This window comes from Biomphalaria glabrata, chromosome 1 (genome assembly GCF_947242115.1).
Source record: "Biomphalaria glabrata chromosome 1, xgBioGlab47.1, whole genome shotgun sequence".
NCBI classification, from domain to species: Eukaryota; Metazoa; Mollusca; class Gastropoda; family Planorbidae; genus Biomphalaria; species Biomphalaria glabrata.
In genome coordinates this window covers 69,631,451-69,655,985 of record NC_074711.1, presented here as the reverse complement: position 1 = coordinate 69,655,985, position 24,535 = coordinate 69,631,451, and the positions used below count along the sequence as shown (strand labels likewise).

The 24,535-nt window shown below is 34.5% G+C and overlaps 1 protein-coding gene across 1 annotated transcript; it reads left to right on the top strand.

The window, feature by feature from the left end:
- Window positions 1-2,497: 2,497 nt before the first annotated feature.
- LOC106074854 (ceramide transfer protein-like) lies at window positions 2,498-19,819 on the top strand. Its single transcript, XM_013235736.2, has 14 exons — window positions 2,498-3,038; window positions 5,285-5,401; window positions 5,769-5,876; window positions 8,565-8,697; window positions 8,809-8,901; window positions 9,077-9,231; window positions 9,373-9,465; window positions 9,728-9,814; window positions 10,117-10,194; window positions 10,492-10,659; window positions 10,852-10,915; window positions 11,043-11,242; window positions 11,409-11,535; window positions 15,509-19,819. The coding sequence occupies exons 1-14, from the start codon at window positions 2,811-2,813 to the stop codon at window positions 15,634-15,636; spliced, it is 1,779 nt and encodes a 592-aa protein (XP_013091190.1). The 5' UTR covers window positions 2,498-2,810; the 3' UTR covers window positions 15,637-19,819.
- The last annotated feature ends 4,716 nt before the right edge of the window (window positions 19,820-24,535 follow it).

Sequence of the window (24,535 nt, the reverse complement as noted above, 5' to 3'; positions counted from 1 at the left end):
GTTTGAGAATGGATATTGGAGATAGTATTGGTCCCACGTGAAAGATTCCACATGGGCATTCGCAATAACTAGGGGAGATAGCTAGGAATTTTCCATCATTTGGGGGCCCCTGCATTTTGCATAATATTTAATATTTAATGCATGGGCGTATCCAGGATTTTTTTCGGGGGGGGGGGGTTGGGGGTGGATTTTTCTATCCCCCCCCCGCGAAAAAAATAATTTATATGTATTTATGTGTGTGTGTGTGTACATAATCTTTATTACATTCTGACCCTTCATTCTTTCGGAAGACGTTTATTGTGCCCTAGAATAGGTTTTTCCATGAGTTAGTGGAAAAATTGTAGATTCCCCGCCGTTACTAGCAAGGGGGTCTGAAGAGCTCCCCCAGCGCGGGGCGAAGTCCCGCCGCCAAGCACTATTTCTGGTATTGAAAGCCAACTAAATGCATATTTTGAGGTATCTACACTGCATTTTCCTGCTTTTAAATAGTTTTATTTCAAAAACCTAATGTGCTATTCTTACTGACGTAGACCCTCCCGCGCCGTTCGGAGCATTTGACGTCAAGCTGTTTCCATAAAAATCTGTCACTGGTAATGTCTGAAGTCTCTTCCCACCTGCCATGAGGACCTCCGTGAATGAGTGGCGTCAAGTTGTACTAGGATATCATTACAACTCTTCTTATGCGTAATTCATTTTGTCGGAGAACATGTCCCGCAAACCTCATGCGTTGCTCACAATCTTACTAAGCGGTCGACTCCCAGTTCGGCATAGGATTTCCTTGATTTAGACCCGATCTCTATAACTGACTCCTAAAATATGTCTTAGCCATCTTTGTTGAGCCACATTTAGTGTTTTTCAATTTCGGCAGATGACTATTCACTGCAGTTTATTAATGGAGCCCTGCCACTGGTAAAAATGTGTAACCTCTCTTGAATATGCTCTTGGAATTAAGTGACTGTAGTTTGCTTTAGATTTCATATCGAGAAGTTTTATCGTCAAAATCATCTGTTGGGGGTTTTCCACCTCAAAATGCTCTGTAGAGATTTTAAACTTAATAAAAAAAAAGCCATCTGTAGAAGAGAGGTTTAAACTCAAAACCCCCGATTGGATTGGCTACGCTCAAATAATTTTAGTATGTAATTTGCTTTTATTTATATTGAAGAGGTACTTGTTAGCTTCCAACTCCACTGGAGGGGAGTTTAAACACAAAACCCTTTTGACTACACTCATAACATTTTGAGTGTATAATTTGCTTTGTTTTTATTATTAAAGAGGTATTTTTTTTACCTTCAAAGCCAGCTGAATTGGGGTTTAAACTAAAAACTGAGTCAAAACCCATTTAGCTACGCTCATAACATTTTGAGTGCGTAATTAGCTTTTTTTTATATTGAAGAGGGGGTTTATCGTAAATTTTAGAGGGGGTTTTAAAATCAAAATCTTCCTTAACTGTGCTCTTGGAATTTGGGGATTTTCGTTTGCATTTTTTTTTGTTTTGTTTTATAGAAGAGGGAGAGTTAAATGCAAAAAACCCAGGTAGGGGGTATAAAACTCAAAACCCCTCTTAGGGGGGTTTTAAACTCAAAACCCCAGGTAGGGGTTTTTAAACTCGAACTCCTCTGGTAGGGGGTTTTAAACTCGAACCCCCTGCTAGGGGGTTTTAAACTCAAAACTCCCTGGTAGGGGGTTTTAAACTCAAAACCCCTTTGGTTGTGCTGGGGCAAGTGATGGTTTAGTATTAAAATCTCCCCTAAAATAAACAAAATCAAAGCAAAAAATCAGTCACTAAATTTCTATCCGCCCCCCCTTTGGGGGGGGGGATTTAATTGGTGGGGGGGGTTGAACTGTCGAGGACATACTAGATAGCGAAAAGAGAATCTAAATTGGGCAATGGTATCTGTGTGTTGGATGTAGAAATTTATGTAGGTCTTAGTTGGGGCTGCGTAGCCACGTGAAATACTGCACTTCTCATTAATCTTCGGATTCAAAGATAACACTGAATCAACGTCTCTTATTTTAACGATTTTTTTTATTTTTCAAAACATTGTTAATAATTTTATTATACTTGGTTAATATTTTAACATAAATTTATAATTACAATGAAAATTTTTTCCCTTTAAATAAATTGACTGACTTGGCGCAACTCCCCCCCCCCCCCCCTTTTTTTTTTTTTCCCTGTTAGGGGCAAGCCTCACAGTTTGAGAAACGCTGCTATAAGGAGTAGACTGGTTTTGTTTGTTTTGCTTATAAGCAACGATCAGGATTAGATCTAGACCAGTACTGAGTTTGAAGGGTTCGCTTGTGTTCCTTTCAGAAGGGACGTAATAATAAAGATTTAATTAAAAAATCTAGATCTACCTCCCTTGCATTTGTCGGTGATCATAGAAAAAAAAATGATACCAAAAATGATAAAAATATTTTCTTAATATAAAGCGCTATAACAAATACCCTTTTATGTACACTAATGTTATTTTGTATTTGAGATAATAGTATTAGATACAATCAAAATAAATAATGCACGCTTGACTCTTTTCTGTGTTGAATGTAATAAAAAGATTTGGACGTCCACACACCAATGTAAACAAAATACAAATATGATAAATAGACTTGTCACCGTCACATGAACAGAGGATTGTTTTCAAGATGGTGGAATAAGATAGAATGGACAACAGTACAAGAAACATATAGACCAGATCTAGATCTATCAGACCATGTAAATTTCAAATAGATCTAATACTTTATATAGATCTATCTACTTTATGTTATCTATTATTTTGTTTTTTTGGATGCAATCCATTTTTTAAAGAAAGATAATGGCCGAAGAAGGAACTGTAATAAGTTTAACTGATGACGAAGAAGATTTCGACGATGAACCATTACCGGAGTTGTCCGGAACGTTGTGCAAATGGACTAACTATTTGCATGGCTGGCAGGATCGTTATATAGTTTTAAAAGACAGTGCTATTAGTTATTATAAATCAGAGGATGAGACAGCCATAGGTTGCCGTGGAGCTGTTTCTCTTTTGAAAGCAACTGTGACTGTAAGTACTCAAAGTTTGAGTCAAAGTAGACATCTCTACTCTAAATTAGATATCAAAATTAGATATCAAATTATCATGATCTATAATTATTTTTATAATACTATTTAATATAAATTATAATAATATAGCAGAAAGTAAGGCATATGTATAATAATGTTTGTATGCATATGTCCCAATTAAAAATAAAAATTGTTTAACCATTCTTGATAAAACTTGTCATATTATCATTATGTCATAAATATGGCATATATTTATGTCCCTCAGACCATGGCAGAGACCGTAATGTATGTTTAATGTTTCTCCAACAATTGGAGATACCTAAAAATAGACAAAAAGTACCTTATTGTATCTCTATTAATGAATGCAACTTTTTAACAAATTGGGTAAACCTGTTTTTACAGTAGTTTTAAATATGAACATGTTGGCTGAATGTGTGTAAACCGATTTTCACCATCTACTTTTATATTCGTTGCAAAATAAAAAAAAATTGAAGGAAACATTTTCCATGTTTGATATAGATCTAATTCAATCCAGTAGATCAATGCCCAAACTAAGATCTGCAGGCCCGGGGTCATATCCAGCTAATAACCATATATACTATAGTAACTATACATTATATATACAATGCTTTTTTTTTGTAAAAAAAATAGGTGCTGGTACTCAGTGATTGATTGCCTAACTTTTAACTACTAATAAATTAATAATATACGTTAAAATACATGAAAAGTAATAATTTTTTCAACACATTCGAAAAGGTGTCAGTACATGATATAAATCAAAATCTAGATGATGATAGTAGTAATATAATACTAAAATTATAAATCTAGATCTAGACTAGAAATAGATTCTAATCCCCTAGCCTTAGACTAGAGACTAGCAGAGTCAGTGATAGTCACTAGAGTCTATATTCCCCTATAAAGCCTAGAGCTAGACTGGCTAGAGTAAACACTAGACTTAAGCAGTAGATATTTAATCTAGCTAGATCTGAATCTAGTTCTAGATTTAGATTGACAAATTTATAACTAAGTTAACACTTACTTGAAATTTAAAAACCAATCTTAGGCAGTGATAATCTAATATCAATTTTCAAATAAAATGTTAAAAATAGAATTAAACCTTCATTGTTGAAACAGTTTGATTTTTTTTTTTCACCAAACAATGGTTTAAAAGGAATATGCATATTATATGTTCATTTTAGAATGTTACTGGCTCAAGTTCCAATCATTCTGCAGTCAAAATTGTAAAATGTTTTTTTTTTAATGTGCTCTAGGTTTCGGTTATAACTAAATTTTGACCCATTTATGCTTTTAAGTATAAGCTAGATATAGTCTGCATTGTTTGTTTGAAAAATAAATATCAAGTGTATTGAAGAATGGAAAAACAGTAACATTCATACACAAGGCTTAAACATCAAATTTCAATCAAAATTAAACATTTCCTATTTATCTACATTTTTGTAGCACAATCTTCTTTATTGTTTCTATTTTTTTTTTTTTTTTAAATTTTAAAATTGGGTAAAAATTTTCCAGAATAGAAGAGGTGGGTAAAGAGTAGGAGAAGTGAAATAATTTTAATGTTTTGCTTATGGGTAATGAATTAAAGGGAACAAAAGCATACTAGACATAAAATGATCAGATACAATTTCTAGTTCTATGTCTTTAAAGACTCAAAAATCTTAAATTTTTATTTAAAAAAAAATAATTTTTATTATTTATCAGCACCTTTTTAAATTAATATTAAATTTGCTTTTAAGGTTTAAACTCCTACCTTAGCAAAAAAATCCAACTAAACATCCTGACTGTTTGAATATTAACATTACTCACCACTCTGTTAAATAAATGACATTACACAATCGTACAGCAGCAATGCAAATACAGTCAAATCTGGCTATTAACCACCTGTTAATCAATCCAACCAATTATTCGGACCGAATCCTAAAGTACAGAAAACAAATCCTATTATATATTTGAAATTAGATCACACCAGGAAATAATTTTTTCGATCCTAATAACCGGCAGGTCCGTTGAACCAGATTTAACTGTTCTTTAGAAGTTATTGGTTTGTCATGCTTCCTTTTTGATCATTTGTAGTCTGGTTCAGTTTATTTTAATGATACCATTTTTTATGTCATTTAAAAACTGTGGTTTATTGGAGGTATAGAAATTTTGTTTGTATACAAAGTGTTTGACTTGATTACAGTTATTAATTTTATAAAAAATATTTATTATTTTTAATAACTATTTCAGCCGCATCAGTTTGATGAATGCCGCTTTGATGTCAGTGTTAATGACAATGTGTGGTATTTGCGAGCAGCTAATCCTGAAGAAAGGCAGACATGGATAGATGCTATAGAATTGCACAAAGTAAGTCATAGAAGTTACTGTTGTTTAAATAGTTTCTTATCAATTATAAATATACATTGGCTACTGAAAATATAACTGCATTTTACCAGCAAAGTCATCTAGGAAATAGGTATCAATTAGCAATATTCAGCTAGTCTTGTCAAAGTAGTAAATAGTGTCTTAGTGTACATATCTCTGAAACCCTAACAAAATCTCTTTAAGTTCATGTTCAGGGCATATTTTCAAACTCAATAATTTTCAAAACTATAAAAAAGAAAAAAAGTTTGTAACTTAGTTCTGGACAGCCAATACTTGCAGCAATATAAAAGATACTTTTAGCAGTAGACAATCACTAAATATACATACTTATTTTGTTTTATAATTATAGCAAGCTGATTCCAGCTATGGCAGTGAAAATAATTTACGTCGTCATGGATCCATGTTATCATTGGCATCTGGGACAAGTATTTCTCAAGCTTCAACATCATCTTTTAAAGTAAGTAAAATTATTTATAATAATATAGCCCTGGTATGCATGAAGTATAAGCTTATTAAAAAATATGATTTCAAAAATAATTTCAATTTTCAATTAACATACATAATTATTTATAATTTTTTTTTTCATAGTATAGCAACAATTTCTACTGAAAGCTCAAAGTATTTTTAGAAAAAGTTGTGTAACTGTACAGCTTGATGAATGTCTTACAAACTTCAAACACTTCCAATAAATATTAGCAAGCAAGTCATCATCTGGTTTTTTAACTTTTATCTTCAGATTAAAATATTCATTTTTTTTAGTTGCTGTTTGAAGTCTCATTTGGGATAACCAATGGTGGGTTGTATTGAGAAGCTTGCTCATGAAATTCTGTTATTTTAAAACATTTTATTTCTTTTCCTCAACTTTCTTGGTAACTTATAATCATTAAAGGGCACCTTTTTAACCTGTTAAAATCTGCAAATGCCACTAGCCAGTGTTGATGGGATAAATTGGCAGAAAGGTTATGTAAAATATTAAAGATATAATGCAAAATCAAAATTTACCACACTTCTGTTAAATATAGTCTTAGTTCACAGGACAGAGGTTCTTTAGTTTTTGCTCTATACTAGACTACATGAAAGAGTTTATATGACAATGTTAATGAAGTGAAGTGTTGAGATGTCTTGTTCTCCATGCCCCCCCCCCCCCCCCCCCCCCAATAAAAAAAAGTTTAACCTGACATCATTTCATTTTACTTTAATGAGGTTGGGGCTACTACTAGGATGGCTGTATGTTGCACTTAAAATAAACAAGGTTACAAAGACAGTTTGTGTGGAAACACAAACTGAAAATCGGCCCCCGAAGTGGTCTACCTAGAGTCTTCAGCAGGATTGAAACATGGGACTTCTGGTTCCAAGTGCTTTACCACTCAGCCACAGCATCTCCATATATTCACTTAGCGTAAACTTTTATTTTTAAAAATAATTTTAATTAACCTTATCCATACATTCAAAATTAATAACATGTACCATGAGAGACTAAAGAGAAACTAAAAAAAGATTTATTCTTCTTACAAAATTAGATAAATTGGCAACATGAAAAAAAAATAATTCTTGACCTATTTTACTTAGGTAGTGAGCTAGCAAGAAATGACTTGAAAGACTTGGAGTAGGTCTACTTGGACCAGACATTCCCCTCGCAATATAAAAATTAATATCTCCATTGTCATTTGTCATACAAACTAGACATAGATCTAGCTAGATCTAGACCTAGTTTTAAATCTAGATTCAAGATCTAAGTCTAGGTCTAGAACTAGATCTAAGTAACCTAAGTCTAGATCTAGAAATAGATGTAAGTCTAGTCTAGAATTAGATTTAAGTCTAGACCTAAAAGTAGATCTAATTCTAGATCTAGATATAGAATCTTGATATAGAATCAACTATATCTAGTTTAGAACTCGTATGAATTTACCCGTTTAATCTTAATGTTATGATCATGGATAGTAGGCTTTTTGTTACCGGGTAATGCCATTACTAATGGTGTACTTTGCTGTTTGTATCCGATTCATTTCTTAATGTGATACTATTGTTTACATAATAAATAAATCTGCACCCCTAAGCTGTCAGAAGATAAGTTATTGCCTTAATAATTGAAACTTTTTTCAAATTATTAATACATTTGTTATAAATATATCTAGATCTAGGCTTTAGTCTTGTCTAGAATGTCAAGTGTAGACCCCTATAATGAGGATATGTCATAATAGTGCGCTATAGAAGTAGTTAGTTATTTTTGAAACTTATAACTAAAATGAAGTTTGTATTAAAACAACATTTGAATAAGTATTCTATTCAATGAGTTAGTTATAAATGGAAAATATGTGTTATAAAGAACCATTGACACTTTTACCATTGTGACCTTACATGCAATTTTTTTGTACCAATGTGTAAATCTATGAATGAAGCTTGAGTTATTAATGAAGAAGCCCATAACCTTTTTAAAAGTTACCTCCCCTGAAGTTTTTCATTGAAAAGTGGTGTAATTTTTTGAAAAATCTGCTTGCATATATAATTTAAAAAATTAGATGGTTCACTTTCGGAAAAGAAAAAAGTAGCTGTTGCATCAGAACTTTGAATGATCTAAAATATCATGATGACCGATTTTTATTTTCTCTGTTAGTTTTTGAGATATAAACAGGACGGATGGACAGACAGGCCACACAAAACTAATAGTGTCTTTTCCCCTTTCGGGGGCCGCTAAAATCTGTGTTGAATATAAAATGTTTATAACACTATTAATAATATATATTGGTGCATTCATTTTGAGTTGAATAATTATTAACATACTTTGTAAAATTTAATGTATGTCATGAAATATTAGGATGTTTAGAAATATATTGAATAACGCTAGAAAAACATATACATGTAACAAAAAAAAAAAAATTAACTTATCATTATTGAGTTAATGCTTATTGGTGTCATCTCCTATTTACTGTATTCAAGAAACTTCCTGTTTTGAAACATTCTTAGTAAAGTATTAAGCATTCTTTAGTTTTTGGATTATATTTTTGTGTATCTTCACTAAAAAAAGATGGAGACTAAGGAGGTAAGAAGACTAAAACTTGTACTGCATCACCACCCAAAAAATGTTCATTATTTGCTATGACTCTGTTGTCAATTATTTTGACGCAAAAGTTGTCTCTTCTTTTAGAGGGGACGAGGACTGAAGGAAAAATTGGCTGAAATGGAAACATTTAGAGATATTCTTTGTCGTCAAATTGATACCCTCCAGAGTTATTTTGATTCTTGCGCATCAGCAGTCACACACGGAGCCGTCCATGAATGTTAGTTTTTCTTTTCCAAAGCTTATATATGATATGTAGTGTTTAATTCATGATATCATTTTAAATTGCTGATTTCTGATTGACTAAGATTGTGTGAATGATTGATTATAGTAACAGAACATGATGATCTTGATGATGATCTTGATATTCCTCATGATGTTCATCACCATCACAGACTAGATGGGCTTAGAGGAAAAGATCTTGGTAAGTCATATCTAGTTGTTACTTATACAAGCACTGAAAACTGTCATGTCTATTAAGTGGTGTTTTTTGAAGTTGTATTCTTAATTATACAAATTCTATTCATGTTGAACAAATATTCTCTACAATTGAATAAAGATATTCTTGTTGTAACTTAAAATCTTGATATTTATTTCAGCCTCAATTCTCCAACAACATGGTGGCCATGCTGTGGATTTCAAAGGAGAAGCTTTCACCTTTAAGGCTACAACTGCTGGTATTATCGCTACGATGTCTCACTGCTTAGAACTGATGGTACAACGGGAGGATGCTTGGAAAAAGAGATTAGATAGGGTACATTTATTGAGTTTGTAGAATGGTTACAATACTGCTTGCAGATGATAAGATTATGGAATTTTAATCTATTTATATGCTTTTTTATTTTTTTAAAAATTGGGTTTGTTCTTTGATAAGTGTAATTTGCTTTTCTTTTAGGAGGTAGATAAAAGAAAGAAGTTTGAGGAGGCTTACAAAGCTCTGGTGTCTGACAAAACAAAAAAAGTGATTGTTGGTGGACCAGATTATGAAGTAAGTCACTTTGTAGCACTTGCTTTTCTAATCAGCCAGTAGGCCATTTTTTTTTGTTCAGAATAACTCTTTGTGATGCTAGTATAACCTAAATAGAATTCTCGTTCAGAATAACTCTTTGTGATGCTAGTATAACCCATTAGAATTTTTATTCAGAATAACTCTTTGTGATGCTAGTATAACCTAAATAGAATTTTTGTTTGAAACTAAGCCTCAAGGTAACATTTTGCTGCCATTAAATATTTATTTCTGCATTTTGAAGGAAGGACCTCACTGCCTTATTCCTGAAGATGAGTTTTATGATGCAGTAGATGCCACTTTAGACAAGCTTGAGAAAGAAGAAGAAAAAGTATGTAGGACTTGTGCCATTAAAATTTTTATTTCTACTTTAGTACTTGTTCATTTTGTACAATATTTTGAATACACATACACATAAAAACTGGAATGCACAACTCTGTAATCATAAGGAGTCATTGTAATCCATTTCTAATTTTCCATTCTCCATTAACTGAAATATTGCAAGTCACTGAATTCCTTTCTTTTTTTTTTATTTTAAATATGGTTCACATCTCCTTCATATAACAACTACCTATTAAGAGCATGCATTTTTTTGTATCAAAAAGCATAAATTTTTTTTTTAATCATGTTCAGCTGAAGCGAAATCTGGAATCCCCAAGTAAACCAGATCAGGTTATTTCTTTAGCACCATCACATCCTTTCTACAAGGAGGTAAGTCATTTTATGATATCTGTTTTACTCAACAAAATTAGACTTCAATTTTTTTTTTTAAATTGAACACTACGATGACTTGTAAAAGTAAAAAAGTGTAACTGGAATTTTCAGTTGCCATATTCCATGAACTTTTATTTTGTTGTAAGATATTGTAGCTTCTTTTATACATTCAAAATGACTAGTTATTAAACAAAGTTGTGTAAACTAAATGCTGAAAAGACTTTTTAAACATATAGAATCAATTTTTGTTTTTCAGTTCTTTCCTCCTCTACCTTGTTCTTTTGTCTTGTTTAGATCAATGAAGTTGTGGCTAACCACATCAGGCGTCTCATGACAGAGAATGTGGAAGAGAAAGTAGACTGGGTGTGTATAGCTGACCAAGGTGACATGAAAGTGTTCAAGCGTGAGCTGGAAGAGAATGGCATACCAATAGACCCAATGAAAGCTGTCTGCACAGTCAAGGTGCTTAATGAAATAGTCAGAAAGAATTTGTAGAATTATTTCTTCAGTGAATATGATGAATGTCATTTATGACCTGTACACCATCATTATGATTTCTTGTCTTTTAGCAGTTGTCAACACTAATTAGTACCTATTAAATCATACACTAGAATTTATTTTTATATTGAACTTTTTTTTTTATATTATTGCTAGGGAATAACTGGTCATGAGGTCTGTCAGTACTTCTGGGCTTTTGATACACGGATGGAATGGGAAGGTAATGATAATAGAGTTTTCAATTATTTCTTACAAGTAAGGACAATTTTATTTTTCATGTTCGGACATTCTAAAATCTCTAAATTGTTTGTTTAATAATATTTTGTACACTTTCTTTTGTTTGTTAGCTACTTTGGATTTAAGTCGAGCTGTAGAATGGCTGTCAGATGACACATTTATTAGCAATAATGTTATCAAACGTGTGTGGCCAGCATCACAGAGGGATGCCTGCTTCTGGTCACACATCCGACACATCAGCAACAAGAATGATGAAACGCCTGACTGTTGGATAGTAGTAAACTATTCTTGTGAACATCCAGAGTGCCCTGTGAGTTGAACTTATTTGCTGTTTTTATTTTTCTGAATCAAACATGTTAAAGGTCCAAAGTCATATGTCTCATCTAGTTTTGGATTAAAATATTGCATGTATTAGTCATCAACTGTGATTTCCTTTCCAACATATGAATATGTGCCATTTGTCTTGTATTTGACAGCCAAACAAGTATGTTCGAATCACTATGAATGTGGCACTTATTTGTGAGACTATAATAGAACCTCCAGCAAATGAAAGTACAATAACAAGGGACAACATTACCTGTAAAATAACATACACTGCTGATGGTGAGTTTAATCTCTTAACCTCTTTGTTCACAGTGCTACTTTAGTCATAGCACATTTCAACTTTGGTGTATTTAGAAAGTTTACCATAAATATATATATATATATATATATACTAGCCACATGTTGCCTGCGTATTTTGCATATCACTGTCGATATAGTCACTGAGAGTGTTTTGTAAACAATTAAACGAAATATGTCATAAGTATAGCGAATGCGTGAATGTCAAATAGTATGAATAGAGCTATTAAAATAGCTAATAGACTTAAATCCATTTTTTCAAATAAAAACATTTGCTTGTAGGCTACATATATTTGATTAAAATATGAAATGGATAGACTTTATTTTGTATGTTCATGTGTTAAAGTATTAAGTAGATCTATCATCTTTGAATTAGATCTTGAGTTAGAGATAGCCTAGGTCTAGACTAATCAAGAGCTAAATATTGGCTTGGATGGAGTTCTTTCTGCGCGTGCGTGGAGGCTTTGCTCTGCGCATGTGTGACCTTTTTTGTTAGATGTTCGGAATCATGAATGGAACTATTAAAATGTATGTCAATACGACTTAGCTGCTATAGCGAACAAATGTTTGAAAAATGCTTTAGGAAAACAAATTTGAATGTTAATTTGATTAAAATATGAAATGAATGGACTATAATTAGTATGTTTATGTGTTAAAGTATAAAACTATCCTTGTGAAGAGAAGTTCTATCATCTAAGAGTTTTAGACCTAGGAATAGAGAGATGTGTAACATTTCGGTCTTGTCTAATGAAAGAATGTACATCAGGACTTCTAAATTTGCAGATATAGGGAATGAATTTATGTAAAAATGCTTTTGAAACACAAATTTGAAGGTTAATTTGATTAAATAATGAAATTAATAGACTATATATTGTATTTTCATGTGTCAAAGTAAAAAACTATCTGTGCAAAGTGTAGTTTTAAAAATTATCTAGATCCTTTCCATCTAAAAAAGGTAAACATGGCCTTGATTCATCAAATACTAATACTTTCATAGAGTTGGGCAACTTTTTTTTTTTGAGGGTCTTTAGTTTGTTTTAGGGCTACAATACATACATCACGGTTCCAGTCAGTACCCAAGGAACATTTGTGCCAAGTTTCATCAGGATTGGTCAAACGGTTTTGATTTCTATTCGGAACATACATACTCCTTACATTCTACTTTATAGTATTGTTACGATCTCTACTTGGTGTCCAGGCTCTCTTCAAACTGCACCACATGACACAATGAACTTAAAGAACCTCACAACTCAGGGCTCCAAAGTATCAGTCAGTTTAATTTCAAATACATCGCAATTGGCAACAACATTAACACTGTCTTTACAAAAAGCTACTCTTGCTCCGCCTGACTTCACACACCGTGCTGGTTCTCGCCTCGTACTGGTCACATTGCGAGGTAACGTGAAGTGATTCTGACACACTCGCTCTTATATAGTGTCTCTACTGGCCTCGAACCTTCTTGACCACTCCAGTTGATCACTTTCGCTGTGACTTGCGTGCATAATATTTACGACACTGGTCCTTGCCGAACTGGCGTGTACTGTCACTGGTCTCAGTTGACTGCTCATCCTGCGCTGGACTGTGGCAATTTGGGTAGGCTAAAAACACACAGCACTACACCCATCTGTGTTACCACCAGGTTTACAACACTGTCCCCTCCTTAGATCTGTCCGGCCCGGACAGCATCAATCTCATGACATGGGGATGTGTAGTTTCATCGCTGCAGGTGGGGGTCGATCGGTGGGGGTGACAGTGGGCTTGCCTCTTGAGCTAGACGAAGCCATCCACATTGAATTCAGCAACTGTCGCTTTCGTCTTCTCTGCCAGTTGACCTTCACCTGGCTGCACTGACATTGTGGTCGCATCGCCATCCTCGAACGCAGCCAACATCGCTTTCTTCTCCTCCAGTCGATCATCTTGTTGCAATGACGTCGTGGTTGCATCACCTTGCACCATGGGCTCATCAAACGTCGCCTTCTGTCATTCTGTACTGAGGGCAGCCATTTTACACATGGGGAGGGATAGGATACCAGGGCCGGTGTAACCAAAATCATTTGCCTAACAGGTGGTTTCAAATGGCTTTCTCGAAGAGGACTTTTAGGATGGGTTTCAGGTTCACTGGAGGGGAAATTATGGGACAGGTCATCATCTTCAGACTTGTAGGGAGGACATGCTTGTGGGGCAGGTTGGTAACTCTCCACATGCAAAGGTCCCTCTCCTTCGGCATCAGGCTTCATTCGACTAGTCTCAGCAGCGGACCAATCATCTGTTGGGTTGAGACCTTTTCGATTACTTTCTACTTTCAAGGGGGTCTCTACTGCGTCATCAGGTTTCGGTGGGTGTTCATAATCATCAACAGGGCTTATCTCGTTGGTCTTGACATCTAGACAGACATCTGCAGGTTTCAAACCTCGCCGGTAGCTTTCTTCATGCAAATGTTCTTTAACAGCTTCATCAGGTTTGTACTCGCTGAGGATATCGCAGCAATCAACACATTTCTTCTCATGGTAGCTACTTTCGTATGGCTTGCTATTATAGTCACAGGAAGCACCATCTTCACTAGCATGGCCATCGTAGATACGTATTTCGTAGCACAGGGTTTCTACCACCTCGTTCAAAGCATTCGGCTCGGGGCTCGTCACTTCTTTCACTGAAGTGTACATCTGTTCTACTCTGGTACAGGTATCTTTCTGTAAATCACACTTCCACACATTCTGAAAGTCAGCCAACATCTGTTGTTGAAAGGTGACCAACAGCTGCACTACATCGGGTTCTAACTCGAACAGGTAGGTGTCCGGATCTTCACCTTCTTCAGTTAGTTCATCTCGAAGACGTGCTTGCAAGGTTTCTTTCTTTCCGATTGACTTCAGCCCTCGATCATGGAGTTCTCGCCTCAGTTCTTTCTATTCCAGTTTGTTCAGCAGTTTCAGACGAGCCATAGTAGATACGATTCCACTTCGACACCAGTGTTACGATCTCTCCTTGGTGTCCAGGCTCTCTTCAAACTGCACCACACGACACAACGAACTTAAAGAACCTCACAACTCAGGGCTTTAAAGTATCAGTCAGTTTAATTTCAAATACATCGCAATGGGCAACAACATTAACACTGTCTTTACAAAAACCTAGTCTTGCTCCGCCTGACTTCACACACCGTGCTGGTTCTCGCCTCGTACTGGTCACATTGCGAGGTAACGTGAAGTGAAGTGATTCTGACACACTCGCTCTTATATAGTGTCTCTACTGGCCTCGAACCTTCTTGACCACTCCAGTTGATCACTTTCGCAGTGACTTGCGTGCGTAATATTTACGACACTGGTCCTTGCCGAACTGGTGTGTACTGTCACTGGTCTCGGTTGACCGCTCGTCCTGCGCTGGACTGTGGCGATTTGGGTAGGCTAAAAACACACAGCGCTACCCCCATCTGTGTCACCACCAGGTTTACATCAGTATAGATAAGTAATGTATTAAATGTTTACATGTTTACACAAAATATTCAATAAACTCAAAACTATTTCAGTCAGGCTTCATTGAATTAGTTTGAGAAAACTAGTGCTATACAGTTCTATGTGGATCATGCTATGATATGATGGTCATTGCTATAATTAAAATGGCACTTAAAGATAACTTGCCATTTGATGTAACAATATGCCAGGACATTGGATGTTACAGACTTCAACTATCCTCAATTCTTCTTACATCATCATGAGTTCTTTTTTCTTAGGATTTAAGGACTTATAGAAGAGGATAAAAAAAGTTATCATTTCAAAAATTTCTTTCTAAGAAAATAACTAGCTGAATTGTTTCCTTTTTTATATGTTACAATTTCATTAAATTGAATGACACTGTATAAGAATACCATAACTAAGCCTTTGTTATTTCTACCAGTGAATTGAATTAAATTGAATGACTCTGTCTAAGAATACCATAACTAAGCCTTTGTTATTTCTACCAGTGAATCCTGGAGGCTGGGCACCAGCTTCTGTACTGAGAGCTGTTTACAAGAGAGAGTATCCCAAGTTTCTGAAACGTTTCACAAGTTTTGTCATAGACAAGACAAAGGATAAAGAAATTCTTTTCTAATTTTTGTTTCTTTGAGCTCAAAATGTTATATTTATGTTTGAAATTTGTATAAAACTGTTACATTTTATTTCCTCCTGCAGCCAGGCACCACCATGATTTCCTTGTTCTAGGGGTGTGCATACTTTAAGGGCAACATCACAACATATTTATGCCAAAATAAAACTTGAAAATAACTACTTTTGATCATCAATGAAAAAACAACTTTTTAAGTAGCCATTAACAGTAACAGCCCAAGTGGACATTTTTTTAATATAGAAACAAACAGGCATATATACAGCATTGGGTGTATTCTCAAGAAACAAACAGGCATATATACAGCATTGGGTGTATTCTCAAGAAACAAACAGGCATATATACAGTATTGGGTGTATTCTCAAGAAACAAACAGGCATATATACAGTATTGGGTGTATTCTCAAGAAACAAACAGGAAACAAACAAGAAACAAACAGGCATATATACAGCATTGGGTGTATTCTCAAGAAACAAACAGGCATATATACAGCATTGGGTGTATTCTCAAGAAACAAAAGGCATATATACAGTATTGGGTGTATTCCCAGCTCCACTGTGTACCATGCCATTGGGATTTTGCCCTTCTAATGTTTACATAATAACTTTCCCATCATTGCTGTGTATTAGTTGTGTATACAAATCTTTGAAAAACTTCATTGTTTTGGCTTATATAATTATGTTTGTAAAAAAAACAACATTGTGGGAGATGATTTTTTATTTAATTAATATAAATACGAACTAATCTAAACATTGCATTAGATTTGTATTTATTTCATACTGCTGAAGAAGCATTGGAAAGGAATACTGGTAGCAATATCCAGTTAGAAAGAAAATAATTTGCATATGATACCATCTAGAGTTGGTTTAAGAACATGATGTAGCCATGTTTGACTGTGAGGAGTTGTAGGTCAATGGCTATATTGTATTCTGTACATGTAGATTGACTCTTTGTAGTTTTTACATTTTGTATTTATTGACTTTTGTTCATGTCTGTAATGCTAGTCTGTTAACTCTATTGTTTTTTTGTAGTCTACACTAGGTCTTCCATCACTTTACTATCCCAGAGATACATACACAAGTTCTCAGATTAGACATAATATATAAAAGTACAGACATTACATACAGAGTCTACTTAAAAAACAACAACACTTTCTTTTGCTTCCATTTGTTACAAAAAACAAAACAAAAAAACATAAAAATAATAAAACTAAAACTTTACTTTTTAAAAAGGAATACATCAACATCAAACTACTTGCAAGTCATTATTTTCAAATTTATACAAACATTTCTTTTGAGTTTGTGTACATCTGAATGGAAGTAATTTAAAATCAACATAATATGTCTGATGACTTTTGTATTAATTTTTCGACAGTTCTGATTGCTGTATTTCTGTAGATTTTTTATTTATTGTAGATTTTGTACTTTTGCTATGTTTTTACAGAAAAAGATTTCTTACTTAAAGTTTAGAACTATAGGATTAGTTATAATGTTCATGTACAGTTTGTATGGAACATTTGTTATTAGGCACAGAGAGTAGAGGTGAACATATGAGATGAACTGCTTTCTTCACAAGTCTTGTCAGATCAGGAGCAGTGCAAGTAGTTTGGTCTTTGTCATGTGAACGCCACCTGTGTATTTTTTCAGTATTTTAGGATGACATCTTACAAACTCTATTGTAACCAAAAGTTTGAACAAATCTAAAAAAGAATTTACAATGAAAGTTGATGAGGATTTTAAATGATAGTCCATGTTTTGTTTTCTAATATTTGTTTTTAGCTTATACTGTGTGAGAAGTCCTATTGGTTTTGATATTCTCCTGCCTGTATCATTTGCTCAGTACTTTCTATGTGTCTCTATTTTCTGGTCCTATCAAATATTTGCTGACGTAAAAATCTATTTCATAGGAATATATCTGTGCCTTTTTCTCCGTGTTCAAGCTTTGTACATCTTGACATATATTGTGTACATCTTGACATATATTGTGTACATCTTGGCGTATATTGTGTACATCTTGACACATATTTTTCTTTGTGAGGAAATGAAATCCAAACCAACATTTTTACTCTCCCTTCCCCCAATTTTGTCCAACTCCTGAGCTCGTTTAATTACACTACTATTGTGCTGTTCTATCAAGTGCTTGTAACTCCATGTTCTTCTTTCTAAAGTGTAAACTTGGCATCTAGTGTGTTTTTTGTTTTTAAATATAACATATTTGTGTGTATGATGTTAAATACTCTTTGCTATTTGTGTCATTAGATAACTGTGATATCATTGTCAGCACTCAAAGCTCATGGTGTACATAGAAATATATCTATATAAATATTATTTAATCTAAGTGGGAGTGGCTTTTCCTCAACACTTTGTAAGATGGATGCATAAAGTTGATATGGAGCATCAGACAATTTATGCACAGACAACTACACCTAAAATTATTTTGTTTAGGATGCATTTTGTCTCACTAATGTAAACATCTCTTGGACAGTCTTCATTTATTTCAAAATCGTTTTAATGCGGATGCAAGATAAGAAATAAATATAAGCATAATTCTTCTTCAGTCATGCCCACTAGTGAAATGGGACAAATTCCAAATGAGTGGTACAATACTTGCACTCTTGTGTACAATACTTGTACTCTTGTTTACAATACTTGCACTCTTGTGTACAATACTTGTACTCTTGTTTATATGACTTTTGTAAGGAAGGTGATTAACAACATAGTTAACTGCTAGGCCAAGATTACACATAACAAAGAGATCACACCTTTGTGCTACATTCTTTACACAAGAATGAAAGAGAGCCACAGCCCAAATGAAGTTTAACAATGAGCATCATGCCAGTCGGTCTATTTCCTTTCATTTTCAAATGTATTGTTATTGTTGTTATTATACCACATTTGGGATACTTGATTCAAAGTGATGTTTGTGAATGAATGTTGGGATACTTGATTGAAAGTGATGTAAATAATTTCTGTATTGAAATCAAATCTCTATTCATCTTCCAAGTCCATTATTTGTACAAGATGCTCCTTGCTCTGGTGTTAGTTGTGTACTTGAACTTCTTGTCAGCTACAGATCATCAGAAAAACCAACACAGACTTGTGTCTAGTAATTCCTAGGTATATGTCCAGAAGAGTATCTAGGAGCAGTACTTGTGAAAGCATCATTCATTACACCTGCTTATGTTTCTCTTCATCATCCCTAGTTTTCAAGTGATCTAACTTCTGTCTGATCATGCATGCACAGCTCTACTTCTGAGTTGGGACTACTTTTTCTTCTTGTCTGACTCTTCAGTTTCAATTTCTTCTTTTAAAGTTGAACTGATATCTCTGAGAGAAAACATTTTATTGGAAGAGATTTGTCTCTCAACATTCTGTTGAGGGCATTAACTTTTGACCATCATTGCCAGGAGATTTTCTGTTGACTAAAACATGAAGTTTCAGTTTGAAGATTGATGAACAGTTGATCTGCTTAATAGTTACATGTAAAATTATTTTAAACATTGTTCTTACTTGATCATGGATTTGTTCCACTACTCCCCCCTTGACCTGCTCCCTCCACCACCCATTACTTTGTAATCATTTCCTTGAACCTTTGACCTTTACTCTTGAATATTTGACATGATTTTGGACAAGACTGGCCACTGGAATGCAATACGACTGTTCACAGTTTAGTGTAGGAGACACAAAACAGTGCTAGTGTCAGATTGAGGGGGAGTGCTGTTTCATTAGTTTTCAGCTCAATGGTAATGCAGTATTTGTTTTAGAAGTGAGAACTAGATTGGAAGTCATTCAAGAAAATTTGTCTAACAAAAACAAGGCACATTATTTATAATTCATAATGATTGGTTCAGACTGAACATATGTGAATGTGAGCATAGAACAATTTGCATGTTGTGACTTCTCACCATCCACTTTTCATGGAATACATTCTTTCAGAGTAATACAAGAACTATTGTATATAAACCATTGCAATAACTCTGCAGCCTGTGTTTCTGGTTCATTCTAAAAACAAATAGGATACAAAATTTAAACTTGCAAGTTCATTTTGCAAGATATTCTGTGCTATTTTAGTCTCTTTTTGGTGCAGCCATTACTTCAAATATACAATTTTATGATAATAAATTCAATAATCTATTTGCCTGTTTTATCAATAAATCTATTTTGGAATTCTTTCAATGTTTTCATGTCATTGTTTGTTTAGTTGTGCTCCTTGTTACATGATTAGGAACGACAACTCTACATTAATCGTCTCAACTTAAGTGTGTTTTTTTTATAGTTTTTATTCTACATGAAGTGAATAATAAATAAATCAATTTCTCAGAAACAATGTAACTATGAGATGTAACTGATCGCCAGAATTCTGATGTTTTTCTTTTCAAATCTATTTTTGATGGTTTTATGTTTGACATTCACTTAAGTAAAAACTTCTTTTGATAACAATTTGTGTTCTGTTGTGAAATTCCAAGCGACCTCGCTGTGTTGAGTGATGTTTATTCTCTGAAAGAAGAGTACAAATACAACAGAAAAGAATCTAAGATGTTTTCATTCACCATTTAAGCTTAGGAAAAAAACAATATTAAAAAATTGAATCGTGGCCTACAGGCTCGTTGAAATAAAGGAGTTTCTAACCTGCATGACGTATTTCAAACTCCAGAGAGTAGTTACATGCACGATATTCTGTTAAGAAAGTGTATTCGTTTGACTGTAACATTGTAACAATAGCAGCAGCTTCTAGAAATGTGGGTTGGTGCACACACCCAAACGGTTACATTTCTAGATGTCCTCGTAGGGGAAAGTCGCAGTTTTTTCCTGTTCGTCCAACTGACACATATAATTGTTACGGTAAAGTCTTCGAGTTGTGTGTGTGTAATACAGACACCGTCACTGTCCGGTAACATTGGATTTAAGATAGAACTATGTCCCTTGATTTAATTCGAACTGGTTATATATTTTTTTGGATTGCTACCTTATATACATTTAAGCAAAATGACGTTTTTGTGTTTTTGGAGTGAACTTTGGATATTTTCATAAGGAGGCGAATCACTAAATGGTAAGCAGTTTGCTGTTTTATCTGCTGTACAGAATACGGAAGCATTGTTTAAACGATCTATTTTTAAACCATATCATAATTTGTTTGCCTTTGTTTTAGCCCTGTAGAATCCAGCTCAATATCACATTGTAAACAAAGATCAGATTACTGTGAATAACCTATAATATGAAATCTCCACTTTGCTATCAGACTTTGTAACAGCCCTACATCTTCCTATCAGCTTGGTATTTAATCATTTAAATCATTATCAGGTGCTGGTCAAAGGCAAGGTTAATGACCTAATTATGAATATAGGGCAAATGTAAGTGAGCCACAACCGTTAGATCCTAGTGACCTCGGATATTGATGGTTGAGAGTCGTGAGTTCTGATGTTCCCTAATACCTCTACAAGACGTCACAGCTATTGAGTGTACATTTATCCTAACCCTTTCCTTTTTGGTTGAGTTTCAATTATTAACTTTTTAATCTGTAGGGCCTTTTAACAGTGGGCCAAACTATAAGCCTATTGGAAGTGCAAATATGTGTAGACCGACATCTGGGTGTCTTCAAAATGTGTAGGTCTACATCCATGTGTGTGCTTTATCTTTAAGCGCAATTATATATGATCTCACAGTGTCGAGCTTTCAAAAGTAAATTTCTTTTATAGGCCTAAATATAAACAAAAATTACAAATTCTTCGTGATTGATGAGTAGTTGAATATCGAGCTTATTAAGCGTAATTCATTTTGTTGGACAACATGTCCTGCAAACCTCATTCGGCGCTCTGTCACAACCTTACTAAGGGGTCGACTCCCAGTTCGGCATAGGATTTCCTTGACTGAAACCCGTTCTCTATATAACTGACTCCTAAAATCCGTTTTAGCCGTCTTTGTTGAGCCACATTTAGTCTTTTTCAATTTTGGCAGATGACTATTCACTGTACTTTCTTAATGGAGCCCAGCCACTGGTAGAAATTTGTAAACTCTCTTGACTACGCTCTTGGAATTAGGTGACTGTACTTTGCATTAGATTTTATATCGACAAGGGAAGTTTTATCGTCAAAATCATCTATTTGGGTGGTTTTAAACTAAAAAATCTCTGGATTTTTTTTAACAAATTCAAAACACCCTTAGCTATGCTCATAGAATTGAGCTGTAGTTTGCTTTAGAATAACATTGAAGAGAGATTTTTTCAACCTCAAAACTCTGTAGGGGATTTTAAACTCAAAGCCATCTGGAGAGGTTTTAAACTTTTAAAAAAGCCATTTGGAGGAGGGGGGCGGGCAAACTCAAAAACCCCATATTGGCTTGGCTACGCTCAAAGAATTTTAGTGTATAATTTGCTTTTTTTTATATTGAAGAGGTATTTTTTAGCTTAAAACACGCTGAAAAAAAAAAGGGGGGGGGGGTTAAACTAAAGAATCCCTTGGCTACGCTCAAAGAATTTTAGTCTGTAATTTTTTATATTTTTATATTGAAAATGTATTTTTTTAGCTTGAAACAACGCTGAAGGGGGGTTTAAACTCAAAACCCCTTTGGCTACGCTCATAGAGTTTAGAGTGTGTAATTTGTTTTTTTTAATATTGAAGAGGTATTTTTTTAGCTTCAAATCCCACTGGAGGGGGGTTTACATCCAAAATCTTTCTTAGTTATGCTCTTTGAATATGGGGTTGTCATTTGCATACTTTTTTTTTTGTTTTGTTTTATAGAAGAGGGGGATTTAGCAGGAGGGGGATTTAACTGCTAAATCCCCTTGGTAGGGGGTTTTAAACTCAAAACCCCCTTGGCTGCGCTGGAGCAAGTGATGGTTTCAGTATTAAATTCTTACATAAAATAAACAAAATCAAAGCGAAAAATCAGTCACTAAATTTAGACCGGCATTTCATTTCGGGGGAAAAAAAAAAAGGGGGGGGGGGGATCCTCCTATTTACATACTTGATTCAGGGGAGGTAATTAATATAAATATTTTTCTCTTAAAAAGTAACAAGTTGTCTCTCTTTTGTTAGTTTACCTTGGCTTATGGCACAAAGATATATAGGTTAGTGTCACGGATTTTCAGAGTACCAGCAGCCATGCCAGCAGTTTTAAGTACCGACTAACGAACATGGATTGTAGGTATAAAGTATTAATTGGTGTTAAAAGAAAGTTATAATAAGAAACTGGGGGTAAAAACCTTCTGGAGAAATTATAAACCAAGAACCCACAGGAAAAAGAGGTGCCGCATTCAAACTTTGACATTGTCGTTTGACAAGAACACGGGTTGTATTAATCATTTGACAAGAACACGGGTTGTATTAATCATTTGACAAGAACACGGGTTGTATTAATCATTTGACAAGAACACGGGTTGTATTAATCATTTGACAAGAACACGGGTTGTATTAATCATTTGACAAGAACACGGGTTGTATTCATCATTTGACAAGAACACGGGTTGTATTAATCATTTGACAAGAACACGGGTTGTATTAATCATTTGACAAGAACACGGGTTGTATTAATCATTTGACAAGAACACGGGTTGTATTCATCATTTGACAAGAACACGGGTTGTATTAATCATTTGACAAGAACACGGGTTGTATTCATCATTTGACAAGAACACGGGTTGTATTCATCATTTGACAAGAACACGGGTTGTATTCATCATTTGACAAGAACACGGGTTGTATTAATCATTTGACAAGAACACGGGTTGTATTAATCATTTGACAAGAACACGGGTTGTATTCATCATTTGACAAGAACACGGGTTGTATTAATCATTTGACAAGAACACGGGTTGTTTTACTGACTTGAATACATAAAATACATATATGAATAAGCTGAGACTGCTGGCTCATCTGGTCTGTCTATCAACCCCAGGAAACCAGAGGTCATGCTCTAAAGTCCTCAATAGGAACTCAGCTCCTTAAATACAAAAGGAACCAACTCAGCTCCATAAATCAATGTTAATAGCCACATCCTTAATGTTGTCGACTACTTCAGGTGCCTGGGTAGCACAGTGTCCAACGATGCGTCACTATCTTAAGAGATAGATAACAGTCTGACAATGACTTGATGCTTTTGGTGGACTCCAAAGGAGAGTTTGACAAATAGATATCTTCGCTCACTGTGCTTACTAGCAAATTTTTTTTACAAAGTTGTTGATCGCGCCAAACTTTTTAAAGGCTATTTGACCTGGGTGCTCCATAGGAAGCATCTAGGGCTCACTGAACGAATCCATCCAAGGTGTTTTCACTCCATGAGCTTACGCTGGCAATACTACCTCACAAATAACCATGCTCTGCTAGAGGCCCCCCCTCCGCCCCCCCCCCCCCCCCCCCCGAAGTGCTATAAAGATGCAGACGCCGAAACAGACAGCCGGAGTTCTCACTAAGGTCGCGGAACATATATTTGAGACTCATTTCGTACTTTGCCTAGGCACTCTATTAATTGTCTGCATTTCGCACTTTGCCAATAATATATATATGTATGTGTGTGTGTGTGTGTGTTTGCAGTGAGCGAAAAGAACATGAAGCGCAACTTAAACTGTAATAATGAAATGTCACAGTATAACCATGAAGATGCTACATTCTTCTAGAGGCACACATACAAAGACGCACACATCATACAAAGAAATAAATCCATGACTAGATTTTGATTCAATTAAATTTGAATTTATTGATGACTTGTACTTTAAAGATGAAAATATAAGACAGTAAGTCCATTTTGTTGCAACCCTTTTAGACTTACTTCGTACAGGCAGAAACACAGAGAGAGGCTTGACGACATCCTACACCATACACTTGTATTCTCTGTATAGAATATATGTTTCATTCAAACCACTGCTTACATCTAGTATAAACATAAACTGCAGA

Coding starts and splice junctions, on each gene's coding strand:
- LOC106074854 (XM_013235736.2), top strand. CDS start 2,811: ATGGCCGAAGAAGGAACTGTAATAAGTTTAACTGATGACGAAGAAGAT. Junction 9,232..9,372: donor GGAAAAAGAGATTAGATAGG/GTACATTTATTG, acceptor CTTTTCTTTTAG/GAGGTAGATAAAAGAAAGAA. Junction 10,195..10,491: donor CACATCCTTTCTACAAGGAG/GTAAGTCATTTT, acceptor TGTCTTGTTTAG/ATCAATGAAGTTGTGGCTAA.